Source organism: Rhododendron vialii, chromosome 2a (genome assembly GCF_030253575.1).
Source record: "Rhododendron vialii isolate Sample 1 chromosome 2a, ASM3025357v1".
Classification (NCBI taxonomy): domain Eukaryota; kingdom Viridiplantae; phylum Streptophyta; class Magnoliopsida; order Ericales; family Ericaceae; genus Rhododendron; species Rhododendron vialii.
The window spans coordinates 10,637,135-10,656,442 of record NC_080558.1 but is presented as its reverse complement, the minus strand read 5'-3'; the positions used below and the strand labels follow the sequence as shown (position 1 = coordinate 10,656,442).

The window sequence follows — 19,308 nt, the reverse complement described above, 5'->3', positions numbered from 1 at the left end:
ATTATGAGGTGGTCACATTTTTTAATTTTTTTTAACAGAAGCACAAGTTGCATACATTAAACTTCATCCGGCATTTACTAAGATTTTCATCCAAAAACAAAGATAAGGAGTTACAACCAAAGCCGAAACTCTAAAGGATTATTCAATAAACGCAAAGAGATAATTAATGTCTAAATCTTAAATACGGGCATCAAAATTCTACCTATACTGACAATAAAATTCGGCACCAGTGATCGTTAGATTCTCCTCAACTCTCAAGATGGCGCAGAACCGCATCAGAGATAACAACAATTTTGCATTTAGGATTAGAGATAGTCTCATTGCAAAAGTTGGCCAAATGACCATTCCCAAATATAAATCAAAAGGGGCGATTGCATAAACTCACGCCACCGTTTCGGGTCCAGTTCTCATTCTTTCTGAACTCTAAAACCCAGAAAAGAAAACCCCAAAACGATACCAAAATGAATTTCTTGAAACCCGAACACCACGAGTCCCCCTCCCCTCAATCCCCAAATCTACTCCTCCGACAAGCCCTAACCCACCTCCAAACCCAATGCTCCGCCTTCCTCCGCCACCACCACCACCACCACCACAAACCCTTCAACATCCCTTTTTTAAACCCTAACCCTTCTCTCCTCAAAACCCACCTCGATTCCACCCTCTCCAACCTCCACCAGCACGCCAAACACGCAATCGAAGCCGGGTTTTCGATCCTGGCCCAGAAAAACCCGGCTTCGGCCGCTGAAAGGCGCGGTGCTGGTAGTGCCCTGGCACTGGGGAACGAGGCGGTGGAAGAGCGGTTGACCGGGGTCCACGTGTACGCCCTCGGCAACGCCTCGGAGGAATTCGTGCTGGTTTCAGGTTTGAGTACGGGGAAATCAATTGGGTTGTTTTGTTTCAAGGAAAAAGATGCTGAGGCTCTTCTTGATCAGATGAAGTCCATGGACCCCGCGATGCGGAGAGGCTCGAAAGTGGTTGCTGTGCCTCTGAACAAGGTTTGTGAGTAGCCATTTAGGCAATGTTTAATTTTGGTCGGAATAGTGATCTCCACAAATGTATTGAGCCTAGAGGTGTCAAACGGGCTGTGCCTTGCCGGGCGGCCCATTTAGATTCGTTGTGCCGTGCCGCGCCAGCCCGTTTACTTAATGGTGCCGTGATGTGTCGTGCCCTTTTTAAATTGTGCCGTGCTGGCCAGTTTACATAATCGTAAAATCATATTGTGCCGTGCCGGTGCCGGCCTATCTCCAACCGAGTTCCGACAGGAAGCAAATTTGTGTACCAACTAAGAATTTAGTCTAGAACCATGCTGTGCCCCTGTCGTGCCATGCCACATTTACGTGTCGTGTTGTGCCACATTTAAATGTGTCGTGTTGTGCTCGTGCAGCCCGGTCCGTTTGACACCTCTAATTGAGCCTCTCTTCCAAATCTAATTTCCTAGAATTTTTCTTGTTTTCGGATTTATTGAGAGAGAGACAGAGAGCAAGAGAGGCAGGGTGGAGATAGAACATGGGGAAGGGGTTGGGATTTTGAGAATGCAATCCCTTGGTATTTTTATTACAATGCCATGTATACTCTGGCCAATCAAATAGCCCTGTATATGAAGAAGTTATAATATGAGGTTGGTTGGGTTTCTGGATTTATGGGTGTGATACGTTCATTTACTGAATTACTGACTGGTAAACATTGGATCTAGTCACTTGTAGGAGTCGTCTAACTAGTTTTTGGTATTGCAGGTTTTGCAGCTTAAACTTGAAGGTGTGGCATTTAGGTTGATACCGGAGCTGTCCCAAATCGCGAATGCTCTCAAGGTCAGTTATTTGGAAATGTTAGTTTCTGCTTTTGTTTTCTTGTGTGGAAGTTAGGAAACATAAGTTAATTTTGCACTTCTACGCAAAGTCTCTTAGCGCAAGTACTGATGGTGCTCTTGTATAGCTGCAATAAGCATTGATAGTTTAAGATTTTGGTACACATTGGGTAAAGTCTTTAGGAGAGTGTTTGAATTGATTTTGGAGATTACTTTAATGTTTGAGCTTTGTGGTTTCCTTTTTTGAATTGTTAAATGCGGTATATAGATGCCATAACATCAGGAGTGTCACTAGAGAGAGGTTGTGTCTCCAAGCTAAACTTGCTGCCCTTTATTTGCTTCTTCTTTCTCTTCTTAATCTGGATAATTTTATTATTTGTTGTACAATATCCTTTCACTTATTTTGAATGGATAGGGATGTACAAATATTGTCTGAAAGTCTGAAACAAATAGGCAGACACTAGTTTTCTTGGAAGATTGAATCAGAATAATTTAGGAATATGGAATGCCTGAGATTATAAACTTTCCAGCTTCTTTGCTTTCTCTCTCTATTATAATTCTCTTCAGCCAGAAGAAATGATGTTTGTTATTGCAATGGGCCATGCAGATTGCAGAAATCATGCTTCTGATGAACTGTTCACCTGTAATTTTTACAGCTGGAGTTATGATAATATTCTATTTGATTTTTGTTTCGTTTTTTCTATGTAGGAGAGGCAAAAGGCTGGTTTTGCGGATGAGAGTTTCCCCGGGGTGCCTGTTTTTCAGGTTCTCTTGTATTAGTTTTTTGTTTCGAAAACTATTAAAAGCCTAGTAAATAGCCTTATGTGTACTTCATGTACATGCGTTATGATATACGAACCTATCCAGTTTGATGGTTTGTAAGGGACGAGGCATTTGCAACATAATGAATCGAAAATTTCTGGAGAAAGAGAAACATAATTTTATCACAGTTACTATGTCTCAGCGAGAAAAAGGTTTCTGTTTTTTCACTATTTTTGTTGAAAAACTGTGTGGTAGTGTTTGTTCACTGACGCTATAGAGTTTATCATTTTGTTATCATTTACGGAAAAAGTTTCAGCCTAGAGTATGCTGAGAGGCTATATATTTCCATTTGTTTCAATTATGGAAGTAACCAAATTGTATAATTGAAATGTATATCCTGAGAACTTATATTTATGTTCCAATTCGAGACTATAGTGAAGTGAATAATAGTAAAGGTGGCCTAAGATTCATGCAAGATGATACTAATGCATCGTTTGGTTTGTGATTTGAGTAGTATTTTTGGATAATGAGTGGAGAGAGAAATGAGAATAATGACTGGAGAGAGAGGTGAAAAGTGGAGAGGGAGATTGAGAAATGAGAGTAATGATTGAAAAGTCAAAGAGAGAAATGAGAGTAATGATTGAGTTGAGAAAGATTTTTTGGGTAGAGTAGTGAAGTGAACAAGGCGTAAACTTACCCTTATTAGCTTTATCTTCTGATTATGCACATGTTTAATCTCTCGGGTTCGCTGGACAAGCGAAGATAAAAGAATGTAAAAAGGCCCTTCTTGTACTTGTTCATGTTGATAGTATTATGGCAGAGAGTAACCTACGAGGCTACGATGATTGGAGCTGATAATTAGAAAGTTTAATATTAGGTAATCATTTAGGGGGCATCATTCAACATGTGCAATGAGACAAGTTTTCCTTCTAGTCTTCAGAGTTAAGACTTTGTTTGCTTAAGTCTTTTGTGATCAGGGTCAATGTTCTAAAAGTCGCTAGGCACTAGTCGGGTGGTCAACCACCTTCGAGTGATTAATCGGATTAATCAGCGATTAATCGGTGCATATTAATTAGTAATCGGCGATTAATCGTTAGTCGAACCTAATCGGATAGGCCCCGCCATTGATTAATCACCGATTAATTCCTTGTTTTAGAACACTGATTACCTAATTCTAAATAACTTGAGTGGGTTTCAACTTTGACTATATCTTAGCCTGAACCACATCTGGTCCAACCTCTAATAATCTCCTCACACCTGTGTTTCTTTTCATGTCAATCGCTCGACTTTGAAAGTTCTCCCACAAACACTTGATCCTCTTGGGTGACCTGCCCCTTAGCATGAGGCCTAAGAGTTCAGGATCGAGAATTGCTGTGTTGAGTATTTTGGTCCGAAAGTATGATATGGCTCCAGTTCATTTTTAATTGTGCGATGTTTTTACTGTGAGTAATTTTGTGGACAAAGTAGTAGGCCTATGGTTTGAAGCTTTCCAACCTTCTTTGATGTACAGTCAGAGAACTTGATCCTGAGGAGCCAAGATAAGAAATACCGGCCTGTTTTTTTCAGGAAGGTTAGTAAGAAGATGGCCATCTTGACATAATGTTATGCTTATGTTTTGGATCATTTCTATTCTTTAATTGTTGATGAATTATCTAGGAGGACCTGGAAAATTCGTTATCGAGAGCTTCTCGCCAACAGAAGCAATTGAATCCTGCCTTCAGAGAGGGCAATATTCAGGTAAACTCTTTTGTGGTCCCCTTGGTTTGGTAGAACTTTAGTTTCGCTAAACATTTTTTCCCTCTCCTTCCAATCTTGTAGGTCGCTGTACTCGAGGACATAATACAAGGGATGAAGGTGAGGAGCTTTTATCCGTAGTTCTTCCTTGTAGCTTGTTTAAGGAGTAAGTTTCTCTGCAAGCCTCACCTGCTAGTCCGTGACCTTGATTTCACCGGGTCCCTTTTCAATGATTCAATCTCTTATTAAGTGCCTGTGTGTAGATCATGCATGAGAAAAATGGCAGATTGATCCAGGAGGTGCATGATTTCATCCCATTTGTCTTTGAAGAACTGAATGACCATATATTTTTTGACAAATGCAAATAATGTACCTCCCATTGTCCGATTGTCCACAAACTTGTCATGTATGATCTGCATAAGTGACCAGATTGGATCATCATGGTGGAACTCGGGGTAGGCCAACTAATCCAGAATCTGTGGATTGCACCGGTGCAATCGACATAGTGGTCTGTAGTAGACAAACCAAAGCCCTGGTTTGACTGCCGAGAAGGTGGAGACCGTGGAGTCTAGAAAATGAATTTGGAAATATTTCGTGTCCTTTTATTGCTATGGATATTTTTATTTTTCATGTCCTCTTGGAGTAACTGAAAAGCTGGGGTTACCTAGCATTGTAGAATGAGAATGTTGGTTGGAGTTTGATAGCAGGCACATGGAGCAATTACGGCATAGACTTTCTTTACCCAATCTACCCTTTGAATATACTCGATAACAGGTCCTGCCCTTGTAAATGGTCTTTTCTCCCTAGTTATTTGCCAATCAATTAGAAAATTCGTGAAATGCTCTGCAAAAATAACTTCTTACATTGCAGGACAATACTTCGTCGACCTGGGATGATGTGGTTTTCATTCCTCCTGGCTTTGATGTTTCAACTAATCCGCCCCAAGAATAGGTAGGTGCATTCCTTGACCAATATAGGAGTAGTTCTTTACCTTTCTTCCCAGTTATAGCTTATATCATGAATACAGGACTTGTAAAAGAGACAAGCCAAAGGAAGTATGAGATTCTTATTTCTGCAACTGTCTATGGGTCTAGCAAAATGCAATTACTATAATCATACAGTGGCATAGACAGAATTGCTTTCAATGTTTGTTGATGCTAGTCATTTGGGTGCATGTAATTTCTAGTTCTGATTAAAATCACGTTTTAATTGGGCCAATTTTGGCTCGAAAAGGTTGGCGTTGCCGTATCCCAGCCCTCACCCTCTCTGTCCATCGCTGGTTGCGTTGGATTTCAACCTAATTGCTCTGCCTCTGGAAAATGTTTCCTGAAAGCTTATGCTTCTTTGCTTGCCATGAAAAGTGCATTCTGGAGTTTCATCTTCTTAGAAAATAGAATAGTACAATCAAGTGTGATTTTTCAATTTGAAGCAACTTACACTAATGCTAGTGATGATATTTCATAATGATACTAGAATTGTGTTATAATAGGGTTGATATAGGCATGTAATATTGCAATTTTAGAATGTACTTAGGTGATAAAAAATTAACAAAGAAGGATTAGTCTTTTAGATTATTCATGTGATTGAAATTTTCTAGAATTGTTAAGACCAGTTGTCTTGCCAAATACCACAAGTTTTACCTTTTTCAAGTTTTAGTTTGGTGTGTGTTTCCGTGTTCCTCTCCGTTCACCCAAGAGCCAGTCAGCCAGTTGTGTTTAATAGCTTTTTCTATGTTGGAGCAAATAATGAGGCAATTCTTTCGCTTGTGTTTAATTAACATGACCCGAACTTGACGCATGGATAAGAGCATCCGCAATGGTACTAATCAAAATCAATAATCAAAATGTGTCACGTCAGCATTTGATTATCCATGTAGTCCATAATCAAACTTAACAACCTCTATCTCCACATTGGTTATTTTTGTATCCCTAACCAAAAAAACCCCCACAATACACAATGCATATTTGTCCAATCGTAAACGAGTTTTAATCACGCACTCGATCACACCAAATTATTCGTCTCGATGAGACGATTCTAATATGGAGTGTTTTTGAGTTTTTGAGTTTTAAGTTTAATTGTTGAGTTTGGTTATTGAGTTTTGGTTATTGGTAAAAGTTGTTAAGTTTGGTTATGGAATGGATGGAATTTGGTTCTTTACTAAAAGACTTGTAACTTTGGTTATTACAATGTGGGGTGTTTTTTTAGCATTGTTGTTAAATTTGCTTATTCGCATCCATTTGCTTATTACAATGCGAATGCTTGTCACGTGTCACGGACCTATCTATGAATTCTTGTTGTTCGGATACCATGACAGCATGCTGAAATCTTATTCCAAGTGTGCAATCTTTGCAAATAGATGTTTGGTAAGATGAAGGAAAGAACAATAGAGAAGGGTTAAGAGAGGACCTGCGGAAGAATACTTCACTTATTGCTCATACAAATTGACATAATGCAACCTCTCAAGAAAACGACGAAGATGAGTTATGAACCAACCCCTATCAATCAAATAGACCAGTTTCAAAGAACAGTTCATTCAACTTTACTAGCCTTGATCTCATCAACAAAAGTCTTCAGATTCTTGTCCGATGATCCACCTTCTTTACCAGCTTCCCTTGCCAAATCCTTCCACTTCTTAGCATTCATCCTCATTTCGTCCCCTCCCATCACCATTTCTATGCACCTTTTAATCTCATCACTCTTGACTAAGTGATCTAGATTTGGTTTCACTCTTGTTCCAGTCTTCCATGCATCTTCAATAAGCTTTGCATTCGTAACTTGGTCCGCCCACTGCGGAAAAGCCACAACGGGAACCCCGGAAACCAAGCTCTCCATAGAAGAATTCCACCCGCAATGAGATAAGAAACACCCAATTGATGGGTGTGACAAAACCTCCACTTGAGAACACCACGGCACTATCATTCCTTGTTGTTCCAATTTCTCTTTACAACTCAGCTTCTCGTCTTCAGTGGCTCTTACCACCCACAAAAATGGCCTTCCACAAGCAAGCAGCCCGTGTGCTATCTCCTCCATCTGTTGCTTGGCTATTGGAGAATAGCTTCCGAAGGCTGCATAAATAACAGAGTCGCTAGGCTCTGAATCCAACCATTTGATATATTCTCTTGAATCGTCAAAGAGATCTCCTCCAAAAGAATTGTCTGACGGATCATTTCCGTCCAAGAAAGCCGACGGGATTAACGGTCCAATAGCAACCAAGTTTAGTTTCTCGATTGCTCTTAGGGCTCCAGACTCCAAAGCATTGAAGGAGTTTACGAGTACTTTTGGATTGTTTTGGGCATCAAGCACCTCAAAATGCTCTTTTACTGATTGAAGTGCAAAATTATAGGTGTTTGAAGCCAACAAATAAGAGGGAAGATCACTGCCGGCTACCGGTGGTAGTCCTGGTAATTCAACTGACCATGATGGGTCATTCATGTTATTCCTAATGGAATCCCCATAACCATTCAAGTAATAGTAGTAAATATCCAGGATGGTGGCTGGTTGAATCCAAACGAAAGTGGATGGCACACGAAGATCATGTGCAACCTGGCCTGCCCAATGGACAAATGGGGTGTAAACCACATGCATGAAAGGCTGGCCTCCTTCAGCTTGAGATGTGATGAGTTTTGCTACAGCCTCTGATCCGCGTCCCTTTAGCTCTTCCATGTACTGGTCGAGTTTGTCCATTCCCCAGCTGCCATCAGAGAAGCCGAAAAAGTTCAAGCCTGGTGGAGTAGTCGTGCTTCTGGTCATGCGATTGACGGCGGAAAACGTTGTTGCGTAAGTGACGTCAATGCCCATTTTGATGAGGCGCTTGGCAAATTGGAGGCCGGGATTGATTTGCGGTTGCGCTGGAAGCGTTACAAGCAGTATTCGAACACAGGAGTCCATTGGTTTGGGTGCTGAGGTAGGGAGGGTGGTGGCTAGATCCAAAAGCTGAAGAACTAGTTTGGGTATTAGATAGTTGACCTGTGGCCGGACGGAGTATGAAAGCCCACGCGATGAGGTGTATTTATTTATTGTCCTGAAGCATATTATGAGCTGTCGCTAGAAAATGAGTTGTTACTTTTGAGTATTTTAAAAGGGCCTTCGTGACGTCCTTTCATGGTTTGAGTACGCTTTCTTGGTTTGACTTGTGTGAGAAAGTTTGGGTAAATGTTTACATCTTCTGTCCTATGGTTTACTTGTTTCATTTTAAAAAATTTGTGTTATTTTTCCAAATAACTAAAGGACTTTCAGCTGCGGAACCATGGTTTGCATTCGTGCAGAGTCTATTAGAATATAAATTTTTTGTTCACGAGATACTTCTGGAAAGTTTACATAATTTTTGGGGTAAATTAATCACTCTATAGATCAAATAAAAAGAATATATAGAGTTTTCCAATACAAACTCTGAAATGGCTACCAACAAGGCGCCTTAACAAGGAAATCAACGAGAAACGAAGCACCTACTAATAGAAAATAACGAAGCTAGACAAAATAGTGAGCTCGGTATTTAAAATCATCGAGTTTAAGCTCCAAACATTAGTCAGCAAACGATTCCCATCAGTACTTGAGGCCTCTCCAAGAGCATAGGCATGTCCAAACTTCACTAATAATGTGAGAGCCCAAGAAAGGAGCAGGGAGAGCTTTACCTTGGTATACTCTGGTATTCCTTTCATGCCAAATCCAATAAATAGAAGCTGCCAAAGAGAGCTTGTAGATTCTAATAGGGATCGAGACAGCCCAAAACGGTTGTTGCGATTTGATTCTTGTTTAAGACCATTTTCCCTCCTTCAAAAATGGACATTCAAAAAATAGGTGTTCATGGGACTCCATGGCACCGAGGCAAAGGACACAATCAACATCAATCTCCATCCCCAGCTAAGTAATCTGTCCTTTGTAGAAAGATGGCCTATAAAAGCAACCCACTCTATGAAGGCCCAACGAGGTACATGGTGGGGAAACCAAACACTTTTCGCCCATGGAACCTTAGGAAAAGAAGCCCTCAAGGCCTGCCAACCAGAATTAAAGTAGGGGGAGTATGTGCATCAATTTCCTTAGTTAAGATCCACCTAACCGAATCAGGAGTAGCAATGTTAGGGATCGAAGTAGGGGGAGTATGTGCATCAATTTCCCTTGTGGCCATACTCCAAGGTCTAGGCCATTTCAAAGTATCTTGATGTATAATGGTAGACACTTTGGTGAGCAAAAATCCCCCTCCGTTGACTGCCACTGCATTACCAAATTTTTGATATGAAGATCATAATGCATACCACTTATCAATCCAAAGAAAAGTAGAGGATCCATCTGGAATGGAGTATTTAAGGTCGAGCTAGATCTCTAAGATTAAAAATCTTCCTAATGGTCCAAGAAGCCTCATTAGGAATTTTAACTCTCCACAAGCTTTGATCTTTAATAATGTAGGTGTGAATCCATTTTATCCATAACATATCATCCTTTAAACACAGGGCCCATAAATGTCTTAACTTGGAAGCTCTATTCCAGTCTTTGAGAAGTCTAAATCCCAAACCTCCCAACCTTTTCAGGACTAGACCAAAGAAAGGCTCTCAACATTCTCTCATTGTCACGCAAAACTCATTGAGGAAGAAAAAAAATTCGAGACCAAATGGATGCTGAAGAGAACATACTAGACCAATTGAGCCCTGCCTCCGTAAGACGAGGTTTAATGCGACCAAGACTAGATTCTGCTAAGGATCTTCTCTTTCAACTGAGCACAATCATCAGCTTTGAGTCTTGTAGAAATAAGAGGTACCCCCAAATACTTCACAGGTAATGCTCCCACAGGGATAGCTAATAAAGTACTGAGATAAGCTTTGGATAAGTCAACGACTCCTGAGAAAAAAAATGGTACTTCTCTGCAAATTAGGGCCAAGACCAGAGAATAATTGGTAATCATTCAACGTATCTGCCACCAATTGAAATGTTTTTGCTTCAGCCCCACAAAGAACAAAGAGATCATCAGCAAAAATCAGGTGGTTGATGTTTAAAGCTCTGCATCTTGGATGAAACACAAAATCAGGGCATTGACCAATCTTATACTGAAGGAGGGCAGTGAATCCTTTCATAACTAGCAGGAAAAGATAGGGAGACAGTGGAAAGTTTACATTGGTTCTTCTAACTTTTATAGAACAGGTTTTTACGAATAAAAATATTAAATATCGAGAATTCACTGATACGACCATGTATCAATAACATGTTGTATTGTAATGCAACATCAACTTGTCATGTGCATAGACCGGACCCTCTGAAACTTACTATACTAAGAGTCAAATCAGTCCATATTTTCGTTATTTTTTCCATCTACGTTGACAAAAATATCTCTGCCCATGAGCATTTCCTTGCATAAGTTTCTGAACCTTCTTAGTTCTTTAAGTTGGTGCGAAAGTATTCGGACAGTTACGAATGGTGGTACTTAATTTTGTAATCCCATAACATAACTCGGGTTTTTTTTTTTTTTTTTCTGATGAAGTAAGATTATGAGACATATTAAATGTGGTAAAATTATGAGACATACTCTCACATGGGTGTGTGGCTCTCGATATATATTTTGATGTCAAAATGTTCGATGTCTTGAGAAATCGTTTTACCTATAGCAATTTTTTTGGGATATTTTTTTTTGTAAATGCAGTAGTTAAGAGAGCGGATATGATAATTTTGGGTAGTAACGCTACAAGGAGGGAAGACAGTAACTGACATTAGATATTGTTGTGCGCAAAGATACGAGTCTAATAGGTTTGAGTGAACAAGTAACCATTTAATTTGTTGCTTCGTTGTAAAAGCATAGCTTCCAAACGCGACATGGGTGAACTTTCTTTTAGTGTTTGTTGATGTCAGTCATTTGGGTGCATGCACATTCTAGTTCTGGTTAAAATCGCATGTTTTAATCTGGCCAGTTTTGGCTTGAAAAAACGCTTCTTAGGTCTGATTCTCTCATGAACGTAATGACAGGGATCTGGGTTTGTGAGTAGCGTGTATGCCATGCCTAGTTCAGAGTTCTTATACTCCACTTGTTCTTCTACTTATTCTTCGTACTTATGCTCTCTTCAAGGCAGGGTATTGGCATCAAATAGAACTTCGGCTTTAGCTGGTTAAGGCAAAGAAATTATTGCCGGAGATGGTGTTGCGTTTGGTGGCGGAAACATGAATTTGATGAAGGGGGAGGCCGAATGTAATTATTTGAGGTTGAGTAAATTATCGCAGAAAAGTTCAGTCTTTTTTAAAATAAAATTTGGCTAAAAGAGTTCAGTATTGAAGGGGTTAAAGTAAACTTATTACTCCCTCCGTCCCCTTTTTTTGTGTCCAGTATTCCATTTTGGGCTGTCCCTTATTAAGTGTCCATTTTGTAAAGTTAGGGGGGTAAAAGTTGGTGTATTGTCTATTTTGTCCCTAAAAGTAGATTTTATTTTGAAAAGTTAGTGAGTAAAAAGTGTAATGATGATGGGTAAATAGGGAAAGTGGAGAAAAAAATTGATGTGGACGGTGTAATGATGATGTCTTTTTAATAAGTTGGAGTTACGAAGCATAACACTTAAAAAGGGACGGAGGGAGTAATAATTTCTAAAGTGCCCACACGCTTTTTTTTTTCTGGTTAAGATATCAGATTGTAAACTCAAGCTCGTTCAGATTTGTTCATTAAGCTTTTTAGCAAACTCGAGCTCGAGCCGAACTCAATAAAAATTATGACGAGCCGAACTCGAACTGAGCTTGCCTAGGTTTGGGTTGAACTCGAGCTTGTTCGTGAGCCTTAACGACTCAATTATATCATATATTTAAGCTCTCATGCTCTCATAAAGGTCTAAAGTAACAAATAATATTTTTAGTATGTACATAAATACGTTCATATATTTTTTTTTTTTTGGGGCATCACATTCATATAATAATTATAAAATGATAAAAGCATATATATACGTACTCTCTCCATCCGGATTTAATTGTCCCTCGTTCTAATCTAATCGGCTAAAAAACTTGCTATATCTTTAAATTTGTAATGAATTTCATATCGAATATGGATCTTATTTGATAGATCTCGATTAGTTTTTTATAAAAAGTTTTCGAAATCACATAGAACATTATAAATTATAAAATATAATCAATTGAAAAATGGCACAAACTCCCAAAAAGGACCATTCAATTGGGACGGAGGGAGTAAATTTTTAATAATTGGAAACGTTTAGACTTGTACAAGTTTTAAAATTTTCATTATATAACTATATAAAATCCTCATGATATACATATATTTCAGGTTCGCGAGTCTAATCGAGCTGAATACTACTACATTCATGTTTGGCTTATTTATGAAACGAGCCTAAAATTAAGGTTCAGATTCAGTTTATTTAGTGGACAAATCAAACTCAAACGAGTCTTTTCCGAGTTGAGTCTCGAACAGCTCAATGGTATTCATTTACAGTTCTTCATATACATAAGAAATATACGAGATTACAAGAAAATCGAAAGGTTGGGGATGACGTATCCCTGCCCTCACCCTCTCTGTCCGTCACTGGCTGCGTTGGATTTCAACCTAACACCTCCTCTGCCTCTGGAAAAAACAATCAATAAAGGAAGATCAGGATTTTAGATTCGTCATGCGTTTCAAGTTTTCCAGGATTGTTAGGACAAGTTGTCTTGCCAAATACTCTACCACAAGTTTTACCCTATTTTTATTTTTTATTTTTATATTGGGTAAATTTTCGTAGTCGTCCCTCTAGTTTTACGGTTGTCTTAATTTCGTCCATCTAGTTTCAATTGTCTTAATTTCGTCTCTGTAGTTTGTTTTACGTTCCAAATTGGTAAAAATCGTTAACACCGTTAATAAAACTAACGGAAAAAATATGATTAAAAAATTAAGTGTTCCAATTTTCAATCCGATTGAACCGGTACGAAGATTTTATTTTTTTGATCATTTTATCCTAGATGGTCGTAATGAATTTTTGGCTCTAAGGCCTTTTAACAAGCACCCGAAGACTCGTTCTTTAGTTTCAGGGCTCTCTTAGGGTGCTCATTGAAAGGCCTTAGAGCCAAAAATTCATTATGACCATTTAAGATAAAATGATCAGAAAAATAAGATCTTTACACCGGTTCAACCGGATTGAAAATTGGAGCACTTAATTTTTTAATCACATTTTTTCTATTAGTTTCATTAACGGTGTTAACGATTTTACCAATTTGGAACGTAAAACAAACTATAGGGACGAAATTGAGACAATTAAAACTAGATGAATGAAATTGAGACAACCGTAGAACTAGAGGGACGGCCACGAAAATTTACTCTTTTATATATTGTGTTTTAGCTTGATGTGTGTTTCATTGTTTCTCTTACATCGCCCAAGAGCCAGTTAGCTAGTTGTGATTGATAGCTTTTTCGAAGTTGCAATATCTAGCGAGGCAATTCCTCCGCTTGTGAATTTGATTAACATGACCCGAACGTGGTGTATAGATAAGTCGTGTGTCACGGTACTCCTATCTCTACTAAATTACTGATTCTTTATTGGTTGAATACCACATCAGCATGCTGAAATCTTATTCGAAATGTACAATTTTTGCACATGTACGTTTGCTAAGATGATCGGTTAAAATAGGAACTAGTGCGAAAGAATATTTCACTTATTTCTCGTACAAATTAACATCATAAAACCTCTCAAGAAAACAACAAAGATGGATTACAACAAGATGTCACTTGCCCAAGGACAGTGGTGACGAGGGAGAAAATCCAAACCAACCAATCGAAAAGGAAGCATCATTCTACCACAAACCCCTATCAATCAAATAGACCAGTTCATTCTACTTTATTAGCCTTGGCCTCATCAACAAAAATCTTGAGATTCTTATCCGATGATCCACCTTCTTTACCGGCTTCCCTTCCCAATTCCTTCCACTTCTTAACATTCGTCCTCATTTCATCCCCGCCCATCACCATTTCTATGCACCTTTTAATCTCATCACTCTCGACTAAGTGATCTAGATTCGATTTCACTCTTGTTCCAGTCTTCCAAACATCTTCAATCAGCTTTGCGTTCGTAACTTGGTCCGACCACTGCGGAAAAGCCACAACCGGAACCCCGGAAACCAAGCTCTCCAAAGAAGAATTCCACCCGCAATGAGACAGGAAACACCCAATCGATGGGTGTGACAAAACCTCCACTTGAGAACACCACGGAACTATCATTCCTTCTTGTTCCAATTTCTCTTTAGAACTCAGCTTCTCGTCTTCAGTGGCTCTCACCACCCACAAAAACGGCCTTCCACAAGCAAGCAGCCCGTGTGCTATCTCGTCTATCTGTTGCTTCGCTATTGGAGAATAGCTTCCAAAGGCTGCATAAATAACAGATTCACTAGGCTTTGAATCCAACCATTTGATATAGGTTTTCGAATCTTCGAAGAGATCTCCTCCAAAAGAATTGTCTGAAGGATCCTTTCCATCCAAGAAAGCCGACGGGATTAACGGTCCAATAGCAACCAAGTTTAGCTTCTCGATTGCTCTGAGGGCTCCAGACTCCAAAGCGTCGAAGGAGTTTACTAGTACTTTCGGATTGTTTTGGGCATCAAGCACATCAAAATGCTCTTTTAGTAACTTGAGTGCAAAATTATAGGTGTTTGAAGCAAGCAAAAAAGAGGGAAGGTCACTGCCGGTTACTGGTGGTAATCCGGGTAATTCAACTGACCATGAGGGGTCATTCATGTTGTCCCCAATGGAATCCCCATAGCCATTCAACTATTCAAGTAATAAAAGTAAATATCCAAGATGGTGGCTGGTTGAATCCAGAGGAAAGTGGACGGCACGTGAAGATCATGTGCAACCTTGCCTGCCCAAGGGACAAATGTGGTATAAACCACATGGAAGAAAGGCTGGCCTGTTTCAGCCTGTGATTTGATGAGTTTTGCTACAGCCTCTGATCCGTGTCTCTTTAGCTCTTCCATGTACTGGTCGAAATTGTCCATTCCCCACCCGCCGTCGTGGCCGTCAGAGAAGCCGAAAAACGTCAAACCTGGTGGAGTAGTCGTGCTTCTGGTCATGCGATTGAGGGCGGAAAAGGCTGTTGCGTAAGTGACGTCGACCCCCATTTTGAGGAGGCGCTTGGCAAATTGGAGGCCGGGGTTGATTTGCGGTTGTCCTGGAAACGTTACCAGCAAGAGTCGAACACAAGGATCCATTGGTTTGAGGGGCTGAGGGAGGGAGGGTGGTGGCTAGATCCAAAAGCAAAAGAACTAGTTTGGAAATGTAGATAGTTGTGGCCTGACAGAGCATGAAAGCTCACGAGATGAGGCGTATTTATTGTCCTGATGCATAGTATGAGATGTCGCTAGAAAATGACTTGTTACTTGTAAGTATTGTGAAAGGGCCTTCATGACCGTCCCTTTCATGGTTTGAGTACACTATCAGTAACTCTAATATTGTAGAATGCCATGCTTATCTTGCTTGATTTACCACTCTTTTGTTGTTGTTGTTGTTGTCGTCGAGATAGAGAGATCATGAGTTCGAGTATTTTTCACAAAGTTCAGCTCTTGTTGTACTATCTAAATTTCTAACCTCCACTAACATTCTACTGTCTTGGCCGAAAGACAAACAAATCAATGATTCTACAATTACGAATAGAAAATTAACTCTAATATTATGTTTTTTGGTATAATGTGAGGTGTATATACCACATTTATAGATATTTTAGTAAGTTTTACGGTAGGAAAAAAAGTTAACGATCAAATAGAAAATTAGGTCCCATTCTGCTAAGGTTCATATTTTTTAAATACATTACGAGGCAGGTCATTCTCTCATAATACATTATCTTTAATTCAAAAAATACTTGATTATTTAAAAAGTAAGTGCTTATTTTCCTTAGCGGAATGGGGCCTTAGCTGGATAGATTTTGCTGATGTATGTCATGAGCTGTATTTATTGTCCTGATGTAAATTGTAAACTCTCGGCTCTCAATGATTTGATTCTTGTCTTGTACGTAAGAGGGCCTTCATGATGTCCCTTTCCTGGTTTGAGTACTCTCTTGTGACTCTAATATTATAGAACCGCATGCGTAGCATGCTTGATTCGCCACTCTTTTTTTTGGACTGATCGAGAAGTTGTGAATTTGAGTCCTCCTAAAAAAGTTCATACCGCGAGGTTGTGAGTTCAAGTCCTCTTGAAAAAGTTTATGATGCTCGGCTCCTGTTGTAATCTCTAACTTTCTAACCTCCACTGTAACATTCTACCGTTTTGAGGTTCTTTGTTTTCTGATGTTGACCAGGTTATTGAGATTTTGTTTTCTGGGGTAGGGCATCGGTTTTGGTTATTGTCTTTGCTCCTATCTTTGTTCTGTGGCTGATCCGGCCGGGTTAGCTTCTTGCCATTTTGTTTTGGTCTGGTTAGGCCTTAATTTGGTGTCATTACCTGGGGCCTTGGCAATAGTCACTACTGTCAACTCCTGGATTCGACTTCAATGAAATGTCTCCTTTGTGGTTGTCTTAAGCGAAATTCACCCTTGCCTGTGTGCTATAAACGAGTTTACCAGTGCCCACCCCCAAGGATTCAACGATCTCGCCTTGTAAAAGTAGCACTACAATCTACAAATCTATCGAACCAAATTGAATGTTGAACTCTCTCTCGAAAGGAAAAATAATTCAGAGCAATATGAGGAGTAATGAAACAAGAGGGCACGAATTTTTCCAAAGTATGTGGAGTAATGTAAGGGGTGTAGCATTTTTGTGTTTTTATAGCCATTAAAGTGAGTACTATATATTCAGGGTGGTGTCAAGAAAAAGATGCAACTGTTCAAAGTGATCTTGGCCGAAGAGAGGCCACTGTTCGAAGTGGTCTTGGCCGAAGGAACACATCCATAATATTAAAGAAATATTACTTTCTTTGTTGTTCATTTAAAAAAAAAAAAAATACAAGACTACTTTTCGTGAGAAGAGCTCCGGAGAGCGACCATTGAGTACGTTACTAATTTTTTCCATATCAAAATAAAGAAATACAGTTAATCTTTATTCACTCTAATTTTTTTAAGTTATACAATTTTAAGGGTAAAAGATAGAAAGAAAATTTAGAACGGCTTTGAAACAATAGTGTAATATGGTCAATGATTGGAATTCATCCGAACTTATGGGAGGAGTTTCGTTTATATATATTACTAGGTGCATCGCGACGTGCAAGGCACGTCTGTCATGCCCGTTTTGGAAAACGGTTTTTGAAATCGTAAATGAAGGTGAGTGGAACAGAAGTTGAATGACAAGTTTGATACGCCTAAGTTGTTTGCATAAGTTTGTTACACAAAAAGATGTCTACTAAAGTTGTTATGCATAAGTTTGATACACAGTCACACTCCAAGTTTGTGGTTAATTGCAAGGATTGCAAATAGCGTGGCAGTGAAGTAGAGTTCGTGGGAGTTAGACGAAGCAAAAGTTTCTGGAGTGGAAGTTGTTGCTACCAAAAGGGTTGGTTCTGGGAAGATTGCTACTCAGTTGTGGTTCTAGTTGCTGTGAAGCTGATGGAGGAAGTTGCTCTTTGGTGTTGTCTGCCATGTGAATGGGTTCTGATTTTGGTGAGCTGGCATCAGTTGGGCTGTGTAGACACCCTAATTTTGACTTCTCAAATTTCCTTGATTTGTGGCTTTGAGGCTCCCCGATGATAATTTGGATTAAAACAAGCCTTAGACCGATTAGAACCATGCTTCTCGGAAGACTTTAAAAGGGCAAAATAAAGTGCTAAAATCACTGTAAAGCGCTCGTAACCACTCCCGAGCGCTCAAATCTATTTTCCAAAATCCCAGGGCCAGCTCACTCCAGAGCGCTTAGGAGTGATTGTCCCGAGCGCTTAGGACCGTTGTGCTGCCCAATGAATGCTAAAGCTCTCCACTTTTCACAAAACACATCATTGCAGCCGTTCAACATAGGTCTTGCCCTGCACCACAGTCTGCAGAGAATCCCATCATGAAGATTTCCCCTCCCAGAATATTTTTCAAAATCATATGAGGAGGGGAATTTCAAAACCAAAAAAAAAAAGTTCTCGCAAACACGCACCAAGATTTCATCATACTACTCATCAGAGGATATTATTTAAGTCCCTAGCTAGTAGTGAATGGTTCATCGATTTATTCGAGTAAATACTTCATGAGAAGCTTATTGATGAACAAAGTAGACGGCTGCAAATTACTAAATTCCATGTAATTGCCAATCTAGCTCAAAATTAAAGCAAGGGTGTCAGAATATGATCATACCTTGAGAAAGGGGTAGCAAGCGAGTCCAAAAGAAGAATAAAAGTATGCATGGAGAGGGCTTCTAATTTCCTCATTATCTTTCAGCTCTGAATTTGTTGCCTAGTTTTCAGTTTCCTATGAAGATTAAGCGGAGGAAAAGATTTTCCTATGAAGATAAGAAATGATTTTGCCACTCGATTAATTTTCCTATGAAGATAAGCGAGTCCAAAAGAAGATTAAGCCATCTCGTTGCCGAACAGACTACCTAGACCAATGACTTCACATGTAACTTGGTCCAAACGTAATGAGAATATCTCTATCTGCCGAACAGTTTAGTTTTACACCACTGACTTCTCATGTCGTTGGCCTTTTAATCAACCGAACAGACTGCATGGACCAAGGACTCCTCATATCATTGGTCCACATCGCTGTTCTCCACACTGCCCGGCGATAAGTCCAGTCATATTTGCCACGTGCTCCCAAACATCACGTGTCTGGCAATTAAATGTATCTGCTCGGGAATACCTCCCTACAATTGCTCCCCAGTTTCATCTATTTACCACTGTTCGGGGGCAATATATGAAGCTTTTAGAAACAAAATTCTATTTGAGATCAGACTCTTCTGATCTCGTGCAGTCAAAATTTCAAAATTTCATTGTTGCCTTTTGGCGCCTTTGTCATTATACCATTTCGGGGTAATGACTCTACGTGGCACGTATCGTATGCCTTATCATTAATTTCGAACTGACGTTCTATGAAACGGCGTCAGCATGGACTCTGCTTTCCGTTACTTTATCCTATAACGGCGTGAGAGGAGACGTTTCGTCTCCG

At 39.6% G+C, this 19,308-nt stretch overlaps 2 protein-coding genes and 1 pseudogene across 4 annotated transcripts; 1 reads left to right on the top strand and 2 right to left on the bottom strand.

Annotated features, from left to right (window-relative positions):
• The first annotated feature begins 263 nt into the window (after positions 1–263).
• On the top strand, positions 264–11,496 carry LOC131315785 (protein TIC 22-like, chloroplastic). Of its 3 annotated transcripts, none has more exons than XM_058344976.1 (8): positions 264–995; positions 1,734–1,808; positions 2,513–2,569; positions 4,077–4,136; positions 4,223–4,303; positions 4,385–4,420; positions 5,171–5,251; positions 11,249–11,496. In XM_058344976.1, the coding sequence occupies exons 1-7, from the start codon at positions 462–464 to the stop codon at positions 5,249–5,251; spliced, it is 924 nt and encodes a 307-aa protein (XP_058200959.1). In that variant the 5' UTR covers positions 264–461; the 3' UTR covers positions 11,249–11,496. The 3 variants fall into 3 exon arrangements, with proteins under 3 accessions (XP_058200959.1, XP_058200958.1, XP_058200957.1); XM_058344975.1 differs by lacking the exon at positions 11,249–11,496 and adding an exon at positions 7,644–8,434; XM_058344974.1 differs by lacking the exon at positions 11,249–11,496 and adding an exon at positions 5,328–5,460.
• LOC131315784 (crocetin glucosyltransferase, chloroplastic-like) lies at positions 6,695–8,200 on the bottom strand. The gene has a single exon (XM_058344973.1). The coding sequence runs from the start codon at positions 8,186–8,188 to the stop codon at positions 6,830–6,832; it is 1,359 nt and encodes a 452-aa protein (XP_058200956.1). The 5' UTR covers positions 8,189–8,200; the 3' UTR covers positions 6,695–6,829.
• Positions 11,497–13,879: 2,383 nt separating the features above from the next.
• LOC131315783 (crocetin glucosyltransferase, chloroplastic-like) lies at positions 13,880–15,715 on the bottom strand (annotated as a pseudogene).
• Between the last annotated feature and the right edge of the window lie 3,593 nt (positions 15,716–19,308).